The sequence below is a fragment of the Corvus kubaryi genome, unplaced genomic scaffold, assembly GCF_017639235.1.
Source record: "Corvus kubaryi isolate FWS band 111438036 unplaced genomic scaffold, C.kubaryi_AGA036_p1.0 37398, whole genome shotgun sequence".
Classification (NCBI taxonomy): domain Eukaryota; kingdom Metazoa; phylum Chordata; class Aves; order Passeriformes; family Corvidae; genus Corvus; species Corvus kubaryi.
In genome coordinates this window covers 56,848,833-56,867,960 of record NW_024581137.1, presented here as the reverse complement: position 1 = coordinate 56,867,960, position 19,128 = coordinate 56,848,833, and the positions used below count along the sequence as shown (strand labels likewise).

The following is a 19,128-nucleotide window of genomic DNA, read 5'->3' as shown; positions in this document are numbered from 1 at the left end:
TTGGAAACCTGCAGGCGAAGTGGTGGGTGATGCTTATTGGGTTCTACTGGAGTCACTGGGGCAACAAAGCTTGAGCTTCTTGAGTAGCCCCATCGCTTCCCCCAACAGATTGTTCCTCCTGCTGATCCCATCTAATTATGGGATCTGTGAATTAGCAGTTTTGTGGGGAAAAAATAGGAATTCTGCCTTCCTAAGTGCTTTGTTTTGCACTTTTCCTTTCTGCAGTCCTCTCTGGATCCAGGACAGAGCTCCTCCTCCGGGTGATCCTCCTGCCTTCCCCATCAGCTGCAGCTTCTCCTCCCCAGTGGTCATGCTTGGGCTGCCCGCCAGCTCCTGGCTGTCTTCCTGGCTGGAGCTGCAGCAGATTCCCCATTACACAGGCTGAAAAGCTGCAGGATGAAAGGTCTGTCCTGCAGGTTAGAGAGCAAATTCCGTGTGGGGAAGCCTGGGAGGCCGGGTGGGTAACAGGGACCATGGCTGGGGCTGTAGTGAAGGGTAACTAGCCCTGGGCAAACTGCGATCACAAACTGCCTGCAAGTCAGAAATTCACCTTGGAATTTCAAGCTCTGAATCAGGGTATTTGCATCCCTAATAGGGCAGGACAGCTCTTTATTCCTGTTCTGGGATGGGATTGAGCTGGAAGGGCCAGCTGGGTTAGGATGCTGCTCCTCTGAATACAGAATTTGCTGTGGAAAACATAGGGAATGTTGTGATGTTATCAGAGCTGTGGGAGCCGTGCTCTGCCCTCTGCTCTGGGCAGCACAGGCTTTGCTCTGTTCAGGCTCAGCCAGGCCTCCAGGAATTTTGGCCACCCAGCAGCTGGGCAAGAGGCAGCTCAAACCCAGGGCAAAGGATCCTGCCCAGTCCCCCAGGAAATGGGGCAGCAGCTGGACAGGGAGGTTTTGGGGTGAGCAGCCCTGAGACAGGGATGGCGCTGGGCTCCTTTACCCACCTCACCCTCAGTTTTGGCTTCCCATGTTTCTCAAACTGATTTCCTCAGGTCTTGGTTTTGAGTGTGAAACAGGAATGGGGGGGAGCAGGAGAGGCCAAGGTGTGACATGGGCAGGAGAAAGCTCGGGAGAGCTGAACTGAGCTGGGCCAGCAGTGTCATGGCCCCTCTGCCATGGTGCTGGGCACCCTCTCCCTTTGCTGTGGGTGCAGATCATCCTGGCAGAGCCCAGCCCAGCCACAGCATCCATCCTGTCCACCGGGGAGGTGAAGATGGGAAGTGGGGGCCCATGGAGGGAGCAGGACACTGGGAGTTGTGGTGTTTTTCCTCTGCTTGCTGTGGTGTTTCCACTCTCCCGTGGTTCCCTTTTCAGCCTGTGGCTCCCAGTGCCCAATTCCCATTAGGCACAGCCCTGCTCTGGGATGCTTCCAGCAGGCTCCAAAATCCCCTGGAGGTGACCCCGAGCTCAGCCTGGTGAGCACCAGCAGGGTGAGAGCCCCTGGCCAGGGAGTGCACAGGCTCGGGGCCACCCCAGCTGTGCCATGGGGATCTCTGGGATGGATCTGAATCTGCAGCTGCTCAGACCACGAGGAGCAGCCTTCGTGCGAAGAGTTTGTCAACCCCAAAAATCGTGTTGGGCTGGGGATCACTGAAAGCTGTGACGGCCCTGCAGCACCTCCCACTGCCCAGGCCCAGCGTGCTGGGACAGAAGGGCTTTGTCAGCTCCTGAGCGTGGCCCCACTGGGCTTTTGTCCACCAAGATACACAAACCCTCCCTGTCTTCAACTGCATCATTAATTACACAAATGAGGCCCTGGTGCTTGGCACGGCCATGCCACAGCCAGCGATGCTCCAGCCACCCCCTTTCCATTTGGATCAATATTTCTATTTATTGATGTAAAATTCCCCTCCTTCAGGATGCCAAGAACATAAATAATTGTGTTGTGAGGGTTTAATTACTGGATGGGAATGGAGTTTGCTGCTCTCTGGGGTGGGTGGATGTGGCCAGGGCCAAAGCCTATGGAAGACACCTGGTCCCATCCACTTTTTCCCTGTAAGCTGAGGAATTATTTAAGTGTCCAAGGCCAGGTTGTACAGGGCTTGGAGCAACCTGGTCCAGGGGAAGGTGTCCCCACCCATGGCAGGGGGATTGGAGCTTGATGAGCTTCAAGGTCCCATCCATGCAGCTGATGAACTTAGGGAATTTTTAAAGAAAGAAACTCTCAGCCACTGTGCTGCCAAGCACTCAAGGGCAGAGAAAGAAGACAAAAAAACCATGATAAAAACAATAATAATAATAATAATCTCTTCCAAAGTCTCTATACATAAACACGAGGTATCCACAGCATTTTCAGCACCACAGCCAGAACCACCCCAGCACCAACCCCCAGCCCACAGCATCCTCCGTGCTCAGTCCTGCCTGGATGGATGGATGGATGGATCTAGGGAGTGAGGAGCAGGGTGCCCGGGGCCCTGCTGCCCCCACAGCTGCTGCTGCCGCCCCTGGGCGGGCAGGGAAGGCGCCGTTGGCACCACAACCTTAACGCCCTTTGCCAGATTCTGCCCCGGTGCCCGCGGAGCTGCGGCGTTTTTAATTTAATCACCTTAAAAAAATATCAATCTACGGCAGATCTCCCTGAAACAAGCCCGGGCTCCCCCTCAGTCCTCCGAGTCGGTGTCGTGGCGCTGCCGGACCCCGCGGGCCGGGGGAGACCGGGACCTGCTCCTCTTCCTGCCCCTGCGCCGCGGGGACGGGTGGCGGCCGCGGCCGTCCCTGCTCCGGCTGCGGCGGCGGGCGGGGCTCCGGCCGCAATCCCCGCTGCTGGCCGAGGAGCCCGTGCCGTGCCGCCGCCGGCTGCCGTGCCGCGACGGCTCCGAGTGCTGCCGCGACGGCTCCGAGTGCTGCCGCGCGTTCCTGCGGTGCTGCCTGCGGGGACAGGGGGAGGACGTGACAGCAGGGATCTTGGGGATGCCAACAAGGTGATTCTGGGGGTGAAAAAGGGGTTTTGGAAAGCCAGGAGATGCCCAGTGGGACATCCTGATGCCAGCCATGATCATGTGGCTCTCCTGAATGCTTCGTCCCGTTTTCCACTGATGGTGCCCCATCCCAACCCAGTTACCTCTTATCCCGATCCGGGGAAGAATCGGAGGATGATGGGGCAGCATCCTTCTTGGAATGCTTGTCCTTGTCCTTCTTCTTCTCCTTTTTATGTTTCTTCTTTCTCTTGTTCTTTTTCTCCTTCTTTTTCTCCTTTTTGGATTTTTTGCTGCTCTCAGGTCTGTGGGGAAGAGATCAAGCAGTGAGAATCCCTGCACTGTGCATCCCTCTGGCTCCAAAAACTCATCCCCATCCCTTTTTCCAGGCACAGCCCACCACATCCCTCCTTTGCCAAGGAGGAGCCCACAGAGGCTTCTGGGGATGATTCAGACAGCTGCAGAACAAGCCCAGTGCCAAACAAAGCCATGGAAACATTTTGTAAAGTATTTCCCACGAGACCCAGGGCATTTCTGGTGGTTTCCCACCAGAGTGGGAAAAATCCTCACCGTTTCTCCTCCACCTTCTCCTCCTTTTCCTGCTTCTTCTTGGAGCTAGATGTCTCTGGGCTGCTGGAGACTTTCTGGTGCTAGGGTTGGAGAGGGGGAAAAATACAGAGTGAATCCAAGAGACCGTAGCTTGTAATTACAAGACAAAGGGTTTATCTCCCTTTAAAAATTAAACTTGGAAAAAAAATATTTAAATTACATTTGGGGAAAAATTAGAACACCCTTAAGAGCTGCTTCCAAATTAAAGCCCCACAAATGAACTCCGTGCCAACAGGACACAGGAAACTCCTGCAGGTGTCTGTGCTACAATAACCAGACTGGTTTTTAAATAAGATATTCCAAGTGTGGGGCACTTTTTCCATCTATTTTTGAACCTTCCAAGGACAACGTGACTGGCACCGTACCGTGAAGACAGAAAGCCCCATCTTGGCCGCCTCCTTGTCCTCCTTGGAGAGCATCACCCGGCCAGCACTGCCACTGCGGAGAGACCACACAAAAAAGCATAAAAACACTTAAAATCAGACAATCTAAAAATAACTGTCCTGGAATTGGTGCAGGATCCCCACTTCTTCTTACCTGGAGCTGCCCAAACCCACCACCCGATCCACGTCCTTCTCGTCCCGCTCGGCGCCGTCCCTCTTGCACACCTCAGCCAGGTCCTGTGGGGAGGGAGGGGGGACAGTGTCCTGTGTGTGTCTCCAAAACAAGAGCCGAGGGGAGGGGACACCCCCAGGTGTCACTGGGGGGATAAGTGGTGCCCCCATTACCTCCTTGCTGAGGCCCGTGGGCTGCCTCTTCAAGTTCTTGTAGCCCCTATAAAAACAAGAAGAGGTGACGTGTGTGGGGAGGCTTTGCAACGCCGTTTTTTGGGGTGTTTGTGGGGGTGTGGACTCACAGTGCTGCCATCATGGCCTCCTGCTCAGCCAGGCGGACGGCAGCCAGCTCTTCTTCCCGGGATAACGGGGGGGCCGTGTCCTGCTTGCCCTTGGCATACCAGGTCAGGTCCTTGCCCTTCTGCCACCGGCCCACCGGCGCCATCAGGGAGTTCCCTGTGGGGAGCAATGACTCCCCCTCAACATCATCGCACCCCAAAACCTCCACCTGCACCCCAAAACCGTGTCAGGTGCGACAGGGAGGGTGGGACAGGGGGGTTGAGCAGGATCAGCCCTTACCCAGGTAGTTCTCACGCTGTTTGTCCGTCTTCACATCCTCCCAGCTGAACTGGTCCTGGCCCCCCCGGACCCCGCCCCGGGAGGAGCCGAACATGGTGCTGCACCCTGCAGCAGATTCGGGGGGAATCTGGTGACCTGCAAAGGGATCAGCCTTGGGTTTACCCATTTCAGATGCCCCATGCGGCTCCTGAAGGCGCAGGGAAGCAAATTTGGCCCCCCAGGTGTCAGTGGAGTAACCAAAGGCCTTTTGGGGGGTGTTACAGGCTGCAAGGGGGCTTTTTAACCTGGAGGTGGGAGAGGGTGCACGGCTTGGGGAGGGTCCCAGCCTGGGGGGAGGTTGCTGGGTGAGGAGGGGGGTTAGGGAGGCCTCGAGGGGGTTCATGGCCTTGGGGGGTTCAGAGCTTCAAGCAGGGTTTAGGGCCAGCAGTGGGGAAGTCACAGGTTGGGGGTTTCAGGGTCTGGGAAGGGGTTGCAGGGTGAGGGGGATTCACAGCGTTTGGGGGAGCAGTTCAGGACTCCAAGTGGGAAGGTTCAGGGTCTGGGAGGAGGTTACAGGGTCGATGGAGGAGTTTATGGCCCGCGTGGGGGTTCTGGGCTTCAAGGCGAGGGTTCATGGCCTGGGGGGGTTTCAGGGTCTAGGAAGGATTTCACAGCCCGGATGGCATGAGAGCTTGAAGAGGGAGTCACACGGCCTGGACGGGAGGTGGTAGTGCCCGAGAAGAGGCGGCACGGCCCGGGGTAGGGCATTGCCTGGGGGAGAGTTTCAGGCTCTGCGAAGGGGCTCGGGGCCGGGGGAAGCTGCAGGACCTGGAGGCTGCAGGGCCTGAAGGGGGAGTTTGCCCGGCCCCGGAAGCGTGTGAAAGCAGCACGCAAAGGGCTCCCTGCACCCCCGGCACCTCCGGGTTGGGGAGTGCGAGAACCAGGCGGGCCCGACCCGCGGGGTGACACCCGGAACCCCCAAATCCCAAAATCCCCAAATCCCCAAATCCCAAACCCGCCCCCGCTCCCCTCACGCACCTCCGGCCGCCGAGCGCGCGCCCGCCCCGCCGCTACCACCGCGGGCACCGCCGCAGGGGGGCGCGAGACGGGCGGTACCACCGCGCCGCCCCGCGCGGGGGGAGCCCCACAGAACCGCGCTGCCGACACACGGCTTTACTTGTATATATTTATTTATATAGCTACACATTTCTGGTTTCAGGGCTTCACTTCTTCCAGAACTTCTTGTAGGTGTCCAAGTCGATGCCCTCGAAGGTTTCCTCCTCCTTGGCCTTGGGCTTGCTGGGGAAGTGCCGGCGCAGGCGAGCCTTGCGCTCGGCTTCGGGCAGCGTGCTGCTGTCCAGGGGCAGCTGGGGACACGGTGGACACGGCATGAGACCCCGGGGACACAGCGTGACACCCCTAGCACACGGCATGAGCTTCCTGGACGCAGCATGAGACCCCTGGGACACAGCATGAAATCCCTGGGAAATGGTGTGAGATACCCCAGGGCCAGGCACGAGCTCCCAGTACAAGGCGTGAGACCCCTGGGACAAGGCGTGAGACCCCTGGGACACGGTGTGAGATCCCAGGGACACAGGGTGAGATCCCAGGGACACGGTGTGAGCTCCCAGGACACATCATCAGGCCCTGGGACAGGGCACGAGACCCCAGGGGACACAGCATGAGCCCCCTGGGACGTGGCACGAGACCGTCGGGACACGGCATGAGGCCGGTGGGGCTCTCCTTGCCCCCAGCCTCTCCGCAGCCACATCGCCCATACCATGAGGATCCTCTTGGGCTCCCTGTAGCGCAGGCGGACGGTGGAGCCGTCGGTGTTGACCAGCAGCACGGGGTAGAGGCGGCCGTAGAGCTGCCGGCGCAGGTGGGAGATGGCGGCGCGGTTGGAGTTGCTGCGGACGCAGGCGGCGAGCGGCGGCCGGAACGCGGCCTGGAGGCGCAGGGCACTGGCGGGAGAAGGGTGGGAGAGGGGCAGGTGTCACCGTGAGGGGGACGCGAACGTCCAGGAGCAGCGGGAGCTCGCCGCAGCGCGGACCTCACAGCACACCCTGTGCTCACCTCAGTGCCCGGCTCGCCGCCATCTCAGCCCAGGTGGGAGACACGGGTCCAGCAGACGGGGGAGATGGCACAGCCTGGGGACAAGGAAAGGTCCTGGGGTGGCTGTGAGGCAGCACGCCCGTGTCCCCATCACGGTGAAGCTCCCACTGCCCTCTGCAGCACGAGGCAGCCCCATGACAGCTCCTGCCACAGTCTGGCTCCATGATGGCTCCCCCCGCCCCCGCCATGGTTAAGCCCCACCACGTCTCCCCCCCCCCCCGCAATGGTTCGGCCCCATGTCTTCTCCCGCCCCCGCCATGGTTCAACCCCACTGCGGTTCCCCCGTTCCCGCAATGGTTCAGCCCAACCACGTCTCTCCCCGCCCCGACATGGTTCAGTCCCATCACGGCTCCCCCCCACACCCACCATGGTTCAGCCCCCCCACCTCTCTGCCTATCCAACCATGGTTCAGCCCCACTATGGCTCCCGCCACCCCACCGTGGTTCGGTCCAACACCGCCCCCCCGCCATGGTTCAGCCCATGTTGCCCCTCCGTTCTCCCCCCTCGCTGTTCTCCCCCAACTCCCCCTCCCCATCACGGCCCTGCTGCTGCTGCACCCCCCCACCATCATGGTTCATCCCCAGGACCCCCAGCCGCGCTCACCCCCCCCCCGCCCGGCGCGGCGCGTGGTCCGTCCCGCCGCCCCGCGCTCACGTGACGGCGCGCTCCCCCGTGGCCCCGCCCCCTCGGTGACGTCAGGACGCGCGGCGGCGGCGGGGGGCGCGCGCGGGGGCTGCCGGGACCGCCCCCCCCCACCCCTCATGATCCGCGGGCGGATGCGCGGGGCGGGGATCGCCCGGGCGGGTGAGCGGGGATGGGGCTCAGGGTGCGCACCCGCACGGGGACCGCAGGCTGAGGGGCACAGCCGGCCACGGCGTGCCGAGACCTCACAAGGGCCATGGATAGAGGGGGTCCAGCCAGCCCGAGGAGCTCGGTCACTCACAGGGGTCCTCAGTTGAAGGACCTCGGGGCGTTCAGCCCCTCACGGGGGCCTGGAATGAGGGGGTCCTGGCCGGCTCCGGGGTCCTCAGCTCCTCACAAGGGCTTTTGGCCAAGGGGGCCCAGCCTGCCCTGGGGTGCCTAGCTCCTCCTGGGGTTCCTCTGCTGAGGGGTCCCGGGGTGCTCAGCCCCTCACAAAGGCCTTGGGCTGAGGGGGTCCGGCAGGCGCCAGGATGCTCAGCCGCTCACAGAGGTCCTGGACTGAGGGCCCTGAGCCCTGAGCTGGGGGGTCCCAGCTGGCCCCAGGCTGCTGAGTGCCTCATGTGGGCACTGAGGGGTGTCATGTGAGGCTGAGGGGTGCCGGGGCACTGCGGTGCCGACCTGGGGGTGCTGATCCCCCACAGGACCCCCTGGATGAGGGGGCTGACACCCAGCCCCGGGAAAGCTGAGCTCCCCCTGATCCGCTGCGTGCCCTGTGTTATCCATGTGGGATGGCTGAGGGCGGTGGGACAGGTCGCAGCCCCACAGGGCTGTCCCCGGGCTGGCTGTGTGCTCTTGCTGACATCCACGCTGGGTGCCCATCGCTGAGCTGCTCCGGGGTGACTCCAAGACGTTCCTGTCCCTGGTTAGATAAGACAGACAGGGATGTGCTTGTGGAACCAGGTGGGGTTTGTGGTCACCGTGGGATATGGTGAGGTAAGAGGGAATTAGGGATAAGCATCCCTCAGGTATTGTAAAACAGAGCCCTCTGTGGTGAAACGTGTGTGGGGAAGTGGATGGTAAAACCACACCTGTGTGAGCTTCACCTCTGTAGAGGTTTTCCCACGTGGGTAAACTGGTTTCATCCTACTGGTGGGTTAAACTGGTCTGGTTTGCAGCAGGACGTGGTCTTGGAATAACTGGCTTGGACCTCCCTGATTTCTGCAGTGACCTTGAGCAAGTGGTTCATGTCCCTTCTGTGGCATCAGGGCTCCCTGCAAGCCAGGAGTGCAGCCAGTGGAAGGGCTAATTAGTGCTTTTTAGGTAATTATTTCCAGGCAACAGGTGGCTGAATTCCAGCTCCGTACTGCTGTGGGATGCTCTGCTCCTCACAGGATCACAGGAGGGGTGAGGTTGGAAGGGTGGAACCTCCCTGCTCGTGTTCCAGTGCTGCAGATAATTCCCTGTCTGTCACGGCAGGAGCTCTGCCCCTTTTTGGAACCTGTCCCAAATATTAGAAAGGTGGGGGTGGCACCTTTTTAACAAACCTGCTAAAAATAGGGGGTGGGATTATAATCCTAATCTGGGAGACCTTTCTCAAGGCTCCAGGGAAACTGTGCTTTAATCTTCTTTTCTTCTTCATAAGGGGGCTTTGCCTTCCCAGTAAAGCCTCTCTGCTAATCAGTTTTAATTTGTTTAACTCTTGTGATGTCTGTCCTTTGCTCCCCTGGTTATGTTGCCACCCACGAGGTAAAATCCTGGGTGAATTTAGCCCCACAAACAGACCAGGAAACGTTCCTTGCCTTGGGGACAGCCTTCTGCATCCTCCTTCAGTGACCACCTCATCTTTTTGCAGCCCAGAGGGGTTGGTGTGGCTGTTTGTCCTCAGTCCCAGGTGTGGTAGATAATTGATATTGTTAATTAGTTGGGCTGTTCTCTTGCTGATTGACTTTGCAGTGGTTTTGGTGGGTTATGTTGGATCCCAACCCATTTTTAGGAAACTCTGTGCTGGATATTTGCAGATTGGCTGCTCTGAAAATGCCAAAATCTGACAAAACGGGAAAAAATTGAGCTTCTGCCTAAAATAACTACATCGTTGTGATGTTTCTGCTGCAGCCAGCTTGGAAGTGTGATGCACTGATGCATTCCTGGGCTGGGAGCCAAGCAGGAGAGAGGAAAAAGCCCCATATCCATTAGATCTGGGCTTTTGGGGGTTCTTTTGTTGCTTTACCTGTGGGTTTTGAGGGCTGTGGGTTGGTGGGGGGAGGAGCTGTTTGGCAGGGATGGGGGAGCAGGGAATGAGGGCCGGGACATCGTGGGATTGCCCTGGGAGGCTGTGGATGCTCCATCCCTGGCAGTGTCCAAGGCCGGGTTGGACAGGGCTTGGAGCAGCCTGGGACACTGGGATGTGTCCCTGCCCATGGCAGGGGTGGAACAAGATGAGCTTTAAGGTCACTTCCAACCAAACTGGGATTCTATGAAATTCCCAGTTTGCTATCTCTTCTCCTGTGAGGGCCCAGCCCCATCACCTGGGAGTGGAAATGGCTTTTGTTCCCTGCCAGTTTTCCTCTGCAGATGTCCAGCAAGAGAAGGCATTCACGAGGGAGGCAGGAGGAAGCACCTGCAAGTCTTCAGGTTTATTTTTAGTCCGGCTTTGAAGGAAGTGAGAGGTGATCACAACCCAGGTGTCTTTTCTCTCAGTTACGAGTGTTTTGGGGAAAGAAAAGGGAGTAAAGTGAAGGAGAGGGTCTCACTGTGGAAGTGGTGGGACGTGGTTTGGATCTGTGAGCAGGAGAAGGAGTTTTCCTCTCGCCTTCGTGGTCGTGGAGCTGGGGGAAGCAGTGGTGAAGCTGTGTGGATTTGGTCCAAAGGAGGAGGAATGTTCCTGCAGAAGGAAAGTGCCTGGAACTGTTCCAGGCTGGATGGGCCTTGGAGCAGCCTGGTCTAGTGGAAACTGTCCTTGCCCATGGCTGGGGTTTGGAATGAGAAGGTCTGGAAGGTCCCTTCCAACACCAGCCATTCCAGGATTCCACGCAGATGAAATCCTTGTGCCTTCAGTGACTGCAGGGACAATTTTGCTGTTTTCCTTAATCCCAGACCAGCAAGGGCTGTCACCCCTCAGCCTTTTGGAGGTGTTGGATGCATCTTTGCCAGCCAGGAGAGCAGGGAGCGGAGGAGGAACCAGGAAGGGAGATTAAAGCCCAGCGGGATTGTTCTCATTGGCCATCTTAAAACTGAGACTCATTAATTAAGGCTTTAGGAGCTCACAAATAGCCCAGCTCCATCCCCAGGAGTCTGTGCTGCTGCCAGGAGCTGGACTGCTTTCCTTGGCTGGAAGGGAGGACGGGGAAAAGGTAAGGATGTGATGGAGCCTGCTCCCAGCCCACTCCTGCCTCCCTTCCCAGTTTGTCTGGGGTGGAATGAAATGATTGGAAGTGATTTGGGCAGCTTTAAATTCCTGGTCTTCTGCTGGTGTTTGCTAAAGGGCAGATAAAATTTTGAGAGAGGAGAGGGAAAAGCTCTTTTTCCTCTGGCTGGGATCTAGGACTGGGATTTGTGCATCTGGAGCAGTTCTTGTTGGCACAGCTGGATCATGGACAGGTTTGTCCAGGAACACCTGGACAAATCCATGCTGGGATCCCAGTGTCACGTGTGAGGCTTTCGGGGTGCTTGTGGAAGCTGCTGTGTGATGAAGGAACAGTGCTGGGGAGCAGGTGTGTGGTGAAGCCACAGGGATGTCTGAAGGGTGATGAATTTGTGTGGAGTGTTTTCCAAGGAATGCTTAGGGCTCACCTGATTGAATTATGCAGGAGAGAAGAACTGTGAGGGACAGGAGAGAGGGGAATGCTTTGGGTAACTCCTCAGGGACTGCTTTGCTTCCTTGCTGCAAGCACTGTGTAGCATCTCTCTGGTGCTTTCTTCTGGTATGGAATATTTAAACCTGTGTTTTTTGGAAATTATGGAAGTTTAAGGACTAAAGGAATGGTAGGAAGGTCCCCAGAGGACTTCCTAGAGTTTGTTCAGCCTTCAGTTTTTGGGATGATGTAGCCTAATCTGGCAATGTGGTGATGGGAGTGGCTCTCCAAAATCTCATCTGTTGGATCTCTGGGCCTGCAGCAGCTGGAGGGCGCTAAGCAAAAGAAAAGAAGGAATAAAGGAATTTCCTTATGGATAATGACTGACCGTGGGCGTTGTTACGACCCACGCTGCCGCTGTTGGCACCTCCTTAGCCTTTGTGTATTAATATCCCGTCCCTTCGCACAGCCTGGGATGAACTCCGGTCAGACGAGCATCCTCGGGGAGCAGAGGGAAAACTTGTGTAATTGTCCGGCTGTCGTGCTGCCTGAGGGAGGGGTTTGGGGCGGAGGAGGTGTCCCGCTCACGCAGGCGGGGCCAGGGAGCGAGCCCGGCTGGATTAGCCCGCGGCTGCTCTGGCGAGACAGCATTTGGCTTAAGGCTGTTTGAAAAAGTGATGTGTAAAGTCAGGGTGACATTGCTGTGAGCCAATTTAAAATGGAAAGGCATTATCTGCCTCTTGGCTGGTGGCTTGCCAGGCCACACCCAGCCCAGCAGGTTAAAAAAATGCTTTTCCAGGGATTTTACTGCTTGCTGCAAGTAGTTGTTTTTAAATTGGGAGAACTCATTTGGTTTGTCCCACTCTCACCATCACTTCTGGTTTGGAAGCTGCTGATGGATGAGGGTCTCCAGTGGTACCCCCGTACCCTTATTCAGCATTTTCTTCTTTTTCCCGTGTGGATAATTAACCTTTCTTCCTCCCCAGAGATGCAGGAACATGAAAACATTTTTTTTTCCCCCCTCTCTTTCTGGCTGAATAAACAACTGCAGCAAGTTCTGCGTGGCCCCAGGCTGCCTTTTTTTCACCTGTACCAGGAACTGAACCTTTCCCTCTTGCCACGAGACACCTCCAGATGGAGTTGGTGCTCCAGGAAATATGGGAATAGACTCCAGAGCACGTTCATGGCAGTGATTACACCTGAGTTCAGATGCTGCTGCAACAGTTTGGGGGTTGGTGATGGAGAACTCCAAAGTCTTATCCTGCAAACTCTCCTTGAAGCTCTTTTTTCCCTGTGAGGGGGAAGGGGCTGGGCCTGTACCTCTGTCCCATGATTCCAAGTGCCACCAGGCAGAAATAAGGTTTTGTTCCTGTTAGAGAGAGTTTTCCTTAAGATTTTTGGTTCCAGTGAGACCCACCCATGGTGATGGAAAACAGCTGGCTTGAATTACCCCAGTTTAGTGGCAGCTGGAACGCAGTTTCCTCCTCCTTTGGGTTACATCCTATGAGTTTAACCTCAATCTCTTAAGAACTCTTCCTGCACTCCCAGTACTCTTTATCAGCTGTAGGCTTGTGATTTTGCATCGTTTCAGATTTTCCTACAGAAATTTGTACCCAAGGGTAAAGGATTGGTGCTGGTTTGAGGAGCTGAGCACTCCTGGGAGTCCACAGCTGTGTTTCCACGTGTGTTTCTAACCAGACACATTTTTCTGCCTCTCCCCAGTCATGCAGGGACCAAGGCCAGTGGTTCTGAGTGGCCCATCGGGTGCAGGGAAAAGCACTTTGTTAAAGAAATTGCTCAAAGATTATGAGAACATCTTCGGCTTCAGCGTCTCCCGTGAGTATCCAGGGATGGGCTGTGGAGGAGTTCAGGAGTGCCAGCTCAGAGCCTGTCTCTGGAGCTCTATTTATACCCCAAAGAATGGTGTTTCATGGCTGTGCCCCAGTCTGTCTGTGGGCTCTCGGGCCTGTTTAAATAATTCAGGACACTTTTTACTCCTGGTATTGAGTGGCAAGTCTAAGATTGGTCTGGAGTAGCATCTTTCCAGGCCTGGTGACTCCCCACATCTCTAAACACAGCTCAGAGAGGAAACAAGTTTCTTCTGAGTGGTTCTTGACTCTGGAAGTAACAAAATCCCCCCACATTGCTGCTTCAAAAGCCATTTGATTTTTACGGGGAGCTTTGCAAGGTGTTTTTAAGTCCATTACCAAAACGTGTTTTAATGTCCCAACACTTTGTGTACTGAAAGTAAAATCTGTGCTTTGAGATCTGGATTCACTCCACCATGAAAGAGCAAATACTGGATGCTTAAAAACTTATAGGTATGGGAGGAGAAGAAAACTTAAAATAGTCTTTTTTGTGTGTGCATGGCATCCTGTGCTCTTGATTCAACTGAATATCTCATCTCACTTCAAACTAAACCTTTTTTCCCCCTAAATTGCATCTTGGTAGAGATTTTTTTCCTAGACGTCCATGTGCCACTTAAGCCTTTGAATTTCTCTGTTCCTGCATCACCCTTGGGTGATGTATGGAATTTACAAGGCTGTTTTTTCTGATTTTTTTTTTTTAATCCCTGCAGATACCACAAGGCAGCCAAGACCTGGAGAAGTGAATGGCAAAGGTGAGCTTGTTGCAGTTGGTTCTGTCTCATTGGGCTCTCCAAATACTTGAGGTTTTCAAAGCAGGGCTCTCATTTTAGGTACCCTGCTCTGAACCTGGGTGTTGGGTGATTTGGTTTTCCAAAGTTCCAGGTAGTTCTGGGGAGATAGCCTCCAATGGCCACTGCTTTGGGAAGTGCAGCTGCTTAATGACATGGTCTTAGCTGTATTAATAGCTTTTGCCCAGCTGTTTTCTCATTTATTTGCATATTTAAGAAACTATCAAATGAGGTTTGTTATTAATTTCCAGTGGCAGTTTTCCCTATGAAATAAAGAGAGGAATTCAACAGAAGATGAAGAAATATTCCTTTTTAGTTAGTTTGGTTTTGATGTTCCCTTTTATCTCCCTCTCTCTCATCCCATTCTGGTCTTTAATTATAAATCCTTTCAAATTAAAGGCCTTGCCAGCCCTGCTGTAATGTATCCCACACCTGTAGGCAACGGGGGAGAGGTTCCCACTGCACCAGGAATGGGAAAGGATATAAAAAATGGGGGAGAGGAGCATTTTTGGCCACAGAGAAAGCTCTGAGCAGTTTTGAGCAGGTGTTTGGACAACTGGTGTGGAGCTAGGAAGTGAATCTCTGCAGTCTGTCTGCATTGTCTGAAGCAGGTTTTAAGTGTCTCCTCCCCCCAAAACCCATGGGTGTCATTTTGACCATGAACTTTGCCTTCAAAACATTAATTTCTGTCTATTTTCCCTTCTCCAGATTATCACTTTGTGACCAGAGAGGAAATGCAGAAAGAAATTGATGCTGGTGAATTCATTGAGCACGCAGAGTTCTCTGGGAATATGTACGGAACAAGGTAGGTCAGGTATCCCTGCCTGTGCCAGAGGGGCTGGAATTAGATGGTCTTGAAGATCCTTTCCAATCCAAAATATTCTGGGATTCTATAAATTTGGGATCAGAAGTCATACCTGTGTTGTCTGTTACGTGCTGCTGTGGTAAAGTGTTGGATTATGAGCAGATAAATCTCATGGCACCCCTGACTGGGGTTAAAGAGTTGAGTGGGTTCTAAAATAGCTCTGCCCTCAGCGTTGGAGCTGATGATCAATAAAACGTGATCTGGAATGTTAATTAGGAGTCAGGTATCTTATATAATTATTGGGAGAAAATTGTGGTGCTTTAGTAAAGGACCTGCTGAGGAGGGAGATTAAATGTTTCTTGATGTATTTAATTACTGGCATTAAAGAAATCTGCCTGCTTTTCAAGAAGGCTTGATGTCTCTTGATGAGCTGAGTGTGTGTTTTTAAGGAATCTTTGGAGATGGCAAAGTTTCCTTCTGAGTTAAGAAATTCTTTACTGTGAGGGTGATGAGGCACAGGGTGCCCAGAGAAGCTGTGGCTGCCCCTGGATCCCTGGAAGTGTCCAAGGCTATGCTGGGCAGGGCTTGGAGCCACCTGGGATAGTGGAAGGAACTCCTGCCTTGGCAGAGCTCCACCTTCTAGAGGAAAGTTGGGGTTGGAATGAGATGATCCTTAGGGTCTCTTCCAATCCAAAACATTCCATGATTGCATTATAGTTTCCTTGTGGGAGTTGCCAGCATAAGGCCCCCAGACTGAATGTGCTGCAGGCCCTGGTCTTGACAGGTTTGGCAAGAAAAGTGCCTGAAAGTCCTGAAAGCTGAAAGCTCTTCTTCCACATACCCAGCTCCAAGGAGAAATGGAGTTCAGGGTCCTTAATCCCTGGCTTCATCCTGTGTAGTCCAGGCTTCCTTCCACCTCTTGGGCCCTGCCTAATCCAGCAGACGGCTGCTCCCTGGTGCCTGGGGCATGGATGGAGTTGATTTTGGTGCCTTTTTCTTGGGCTGGATGCTGAGGAGGCAGCTCTCCTCTGCCAATTTCCCTGAAATTTGGTACTTTACCAGATGAAATTATGTTCTTGGGTTTGTTTGAGTCCCCTCTGTGTAGCCACACTGGCTGTGGTGGTGGCGGCCATGCAGTGTGGGAGGCTGAAATAAACCCCAAAACTCCTCAGCAATGTAGATCAGTTTGCAAACAAAATAAATCCAGAATCTCTCCAAGCCTGTTTCCTCTCCAAGCCCCTGAGGATATTCCTGATCAGATGTAGGATAAAATGGAGAGTCCCTCCTGTTTAGAAGAATAGTTGAAGTTCTCACCAATCCTTTCTGCTCTCTAAATCTCATCAATGAGTAATAATAAATGATTAAAAAGCTTGAGCTAATTCCCCATGTTGGGGAAGAGAGTTTGTCTTTAACAGCATATAAAAGCCACCACTTGAAAAATTAAGTGGAGAATTTAAGTGTATCTTGTGACCCAGATGGAGCATCCGTGTCCATCCAGCATCCTTCAGGAGAGCGTGTGGAGTCAGTGGATTCTGGAGAAGGGGAGTTCTCAGTGGTTTTGCTCTTTGGTGAAGGTTGTTTCCGTGTTTGTCACAGAATCCCAGGCTGGTTTGGGTTGGAAGGGACCTAAAGATCATCGAGTTCCAACCTCTTCCCTCTAGAAGGTGGAGCTCTGCCAAGGCAGGAGTTTACAGACATCCCACCCGTCCTGTGGGATAGTCACACATGATCCATTTCCACACCTTCCAGCATGGCTTTCTAGCTGGAGATGGCAGCTCCCTGCTCCTCCCCAGAGCAGGGACACTTGGAGAAACTCCTTATCAAGAGCAGAGCAGGCTCTGTCCTCTCCTGCCACAGCCTGGGCACAGGGGGGCCCTGTGAGGTTCACCCGCTGCAGGAGGGGGACACCCCAAACCCCCCCCGGCTGCTCTGACCCCTGCCCTGTGTGCTGTGTCCCCAGTAAAGGAGCTGTGCAGGCCGTGCAGGCCCAGAACCAGATCTGTGTCCTCGACATCGACATCCAGGGCGTGAAGAACATCAAGAAGACCGACCTGAACCCCATCTACATCTCGGTGCAGCCGCCGTCCATTGAGATCCTGGTGAGCGCCCGCCTTGCTTTGCCGGTAGCAGTTAGAGGTAATCAGCGTCCGGCTCTGCAGCCACGGGGCTCCCCCTTCCCTCAGCCACCTCTGTGTTCTCAGGGCCCTGCACTACCTGGGGAGGACATTCCCAAGCGTTTCTCTGCCCAGTCCAGCTCCCCAGCCTCAGGGATAAATCTTCCTGTGTTGTGTTTTTTGAGTCCTTCCTGGATGTTTTCCACACCTTGGTTATGGACTCCATCGCAGCGTGGCCAGTTTTTAAATGCATTAATTGTGCTCCGTGCTAGGGAGAGAAGGATTTTGTGCTGAGATCTGCCTCCACAGTTAAAATTAAACCCAGGGAGGCTGGTTCTGTGCAGCACCATAAATTCTACACCACTCTGGTCTTACCCTATGTAAGTGATTGCACTGGGACTCTTGCAGAAGTGGAATCACTGTCATGGTTCAGAGAGGGATGAGGACATATGAGGTCAACTCCTGACTCTCCCCTCTTGCTCTCAGTACATCAGGCAGTGTCTGTTTCTTGTTGAGTTTGTGGAGGAGGAAGCCAGCAGCACCAGATGCCAGAGCCCAGCAGAGAGATCTCATTTCCAGCAGTACCTGGAAAAATAAATAAATGAGAGGGAGGTAAAAGAAACCTGGGACCCTGAACTCTGGGTAGGAGATCTCAAGCCCAGTTTGGCCACTGGTTTGCACTGGGCTGTAAGTGAGGCCCCTCACCCTTTCCAGGGTGTTCTCACGTGCCCGTGGTCACAGACAGCACTGGCCTGAGGGGTGGGGGGTGGTTTCTGCCTGCAGCTTTCAGAACACTCATTTCTTTAATGCCTTTGTCCTTGGGTTTAGGAGAAAAGACTACGGGACCGAAAGACTGAGACGGAAGAGAGTTTACTGAAGCGTTTGACTGCAGCCCGCGTGGACCTGGAGCTCAGTAAGTCCTTGGAGTGTGCAGGGAGAGGGGATGCCTGCGTGATTTGGGAGCTGGTTTTTGTGGGAGCATCTGATTTGTGCTCTCCAGCAGTGCTGGCAGGGCTTGGCATGAGCAGAGTTGGATCAAAGCACTGCTGCATTTCCCACTGTGGTTCCTTGGGGGTGGTTGGCAGAGCAGCTCGTTAGCAGCAGCTGAAATAATAATACTAAAAAATAGTGTTAAAATGCCATAGGACTTTGGGCTGTGCACAGGAGGTGCCACAGGGAAGAAACATTCTCCTCCAACTCTGACCTCATCTCCTTTCCCAGGTAAAGAGCCTGGGCTGTTCGACCTGATCATCATTAACGATGATTTAGAAAAGGCCTATTCCGAATTGAAGGAGGTGCTGCTGGAGGTGAGTCCTTGGGGATTTTTCCACCTCATTCCTGGGCCAGGCAGGTGAGGGTCTGTTCTCAGGCAGCCACAGAATTGTCACCTCATCTCACGCTTGGTCTGCTTTGAGCTGCTGAGGGACAGATTGAGTACAGGTGATGATGGATCAGTGGCCTAAGAGTGGGAAATGAATCCAACACAATACTGAGCTGGGGCAAAATAAACATGCATCCCTGCGTGGCAGAGAAGGGGATTCCTGTTTCTGGAGTTTCCAAGTCAAACCTTGCCTTGTCCCTAAAGGTGAGCTCAGGGCTTGGTCCTGTGACGTGGTGGAGCTGGTGTGAGTTGTTGGTCACTTGTGGTTTCCTGAGCTGTGGAACCAAGAGCTGTTCCCAAAGAGTGGCAGATTCTCAGTCTCTTTCCTGATCTCCTTGCAGGAAATCAAGAAGACCCAAGAATCCAGGAAGTCCTGAGCTGACCCTGCTTGGGCGTTTTAATTTTGCACATCATTCCCGAAGCACGTTGCACCGTTTTATTCCAAAAGACATTCCCTTTAGGCTGCTCCTACTCCCAACTTACCCTAGGATGTTTATATTAAAAGGAAAGAAAAGGAAAGCTGGTCATGCTTGTGTTTCTGTTCACTGCATGCTCAGCACGTGCTCTTTAGGTTTGTACCTCCGGATTCTTTGGGAGCTGCCAAAGGGGGAAAAAAGCTTCCCCTTTGGAAAGCTGCAGAGGAGCTGTTTGGGCACCTGCAGCTCCAGCATGTGGCTTGGGCTCCCACTGCTGGATTTGTGGAGGGACACGTTGTGCCAGTTGATGCCACTCTATTTTATCGTCTATCCACTGCCTTTTCTTCTGGGGGAAAAAATCCTGTGAACTTCTCTGGTATTCCAGCAGCAATCGTGGAATTCATGTGTTGTTCCACTTGAGTTCTAGTGGTAGATTTTTTGATGCTTTTAGACCTACAAGTTGGGGGAGAAAAGATTTCTCTCCTAAGCTTTGCAGCCTTTTGGGCTGATGTGCTTGAAGGCAGCAATAAATCCCTTTTCCTAAGGGGAATCCATTGCATCCAG

General features: G+C 54.2%; 3 protein-coding genes across 6 annotated transcripts; 1 reads left to right on the top strand and 2 right to left on the bottom strand.

The window, feature by feature from the left end:
• Positions 1-2,229: 2,229 nt before the first annotated feature.
• Positions 2,230-5,769, bottom strand: CUNH1orf35 (chromosome unknown C1orf35 homolog). Of its 2 annotated transcripts, XM_042044080.1 has the most exons (9): positions 5,683-5,769; positions 4,666-4,800; positions 4,389-4,542; positions 4,261-4,306; positions 4,070-4,152; positions 3,898-3,970; positions 3,494-3,573; positions 3,070-3,228; positions 2,230-2,876 (listed from the first exon to the last, which is right to left on the bottom strand). In XM_042044080.1, exons 2-9 carry the CDS (start codon positions 4,757-4,759, stop codon positions 2,609-2,611), a joined length of 957 nt encoding a protein of 318 aa, XP_041900014.1. In that variant the 5' UTR covers positions 4,760-4,800; positions 5,683-5,769; the 3' UTR covers positions 2,230-2,608. The 2 variants fall into 2 exon arrangements, with proteins under 2 accessions (XP_041900014.1, XP_041900013.1); XM_042044079.1 differs by lacking the exon at positions 5,683-5,769 and having other exon boundaries at positions 4,666-5,633.
• A 47-nt stretch (positions 5,770-5,816) lies between these two features.
• MRPL55 (mitochondrial ribosomal protein L55) lies at positions 5,817-7,478 on the bottom strand. The gene is made up of 4 exons (XM_042044085.1): positions 7,414-7,478; positions 6,721-6,794; positions 6,425-6,608; positions 5,817-6,011 (listed from the first exon to the last, which is right to left on the bottom strand). The coding sequence occupies exons 2-4, from the start codon at positions 6,741-6,743 to the stop codon at positions 5,868-5,870; spliced, it is 351 nt and encodes a 116-aa protein (XP_041900019.1). The 5' UTR covers positions 6,744-6,794; positions 7,414-7,478; the 3' UTR covers positions 5,817-5,867.
• Positions 7,459-18,667, top strand: GUK1 (guanylate kinase 1). 3 transcript variants are annotated; one of them, XM_042044081.1, is made up of 8 exons: positions 7,459-7,563; positions 12,915-13,028; positions 13,771-13,812; positions 14,557-14,653; positions 16,614-16,752; positions 17,596-17,680; positions 17,989-18,074; positions 18,490-18,667. In XM_042044081.1, exons 1-8 carry the CDS (start codon positions 7,521-7,523, stop codon positions 18,523-18,525), a joined length of 642 nt encoding a protein of 213 aa, XP_041900015.1. In that variant the 5' UTR covers positions 7,459-7,520; the 3' UTR covers positions 18,526-18,667. The 3 variants fall into 3 exon arrangements, with proteins under 3 accessions (XP_041900015.1, XP_041900017.1, XP_041900016.1); XM_042044083.1 differs by lacking the exon at positions 7,459-7,563 and adding an exon at positions 9,187-9,292; XM_042044082.1 differs by lacking the exon at positions 7,459-7,563 and adding an exon at positions 10,574-10,751.
• The last annotated feature ends 461 nt before the right edge of the window (positions 18,668-19,128 follow it).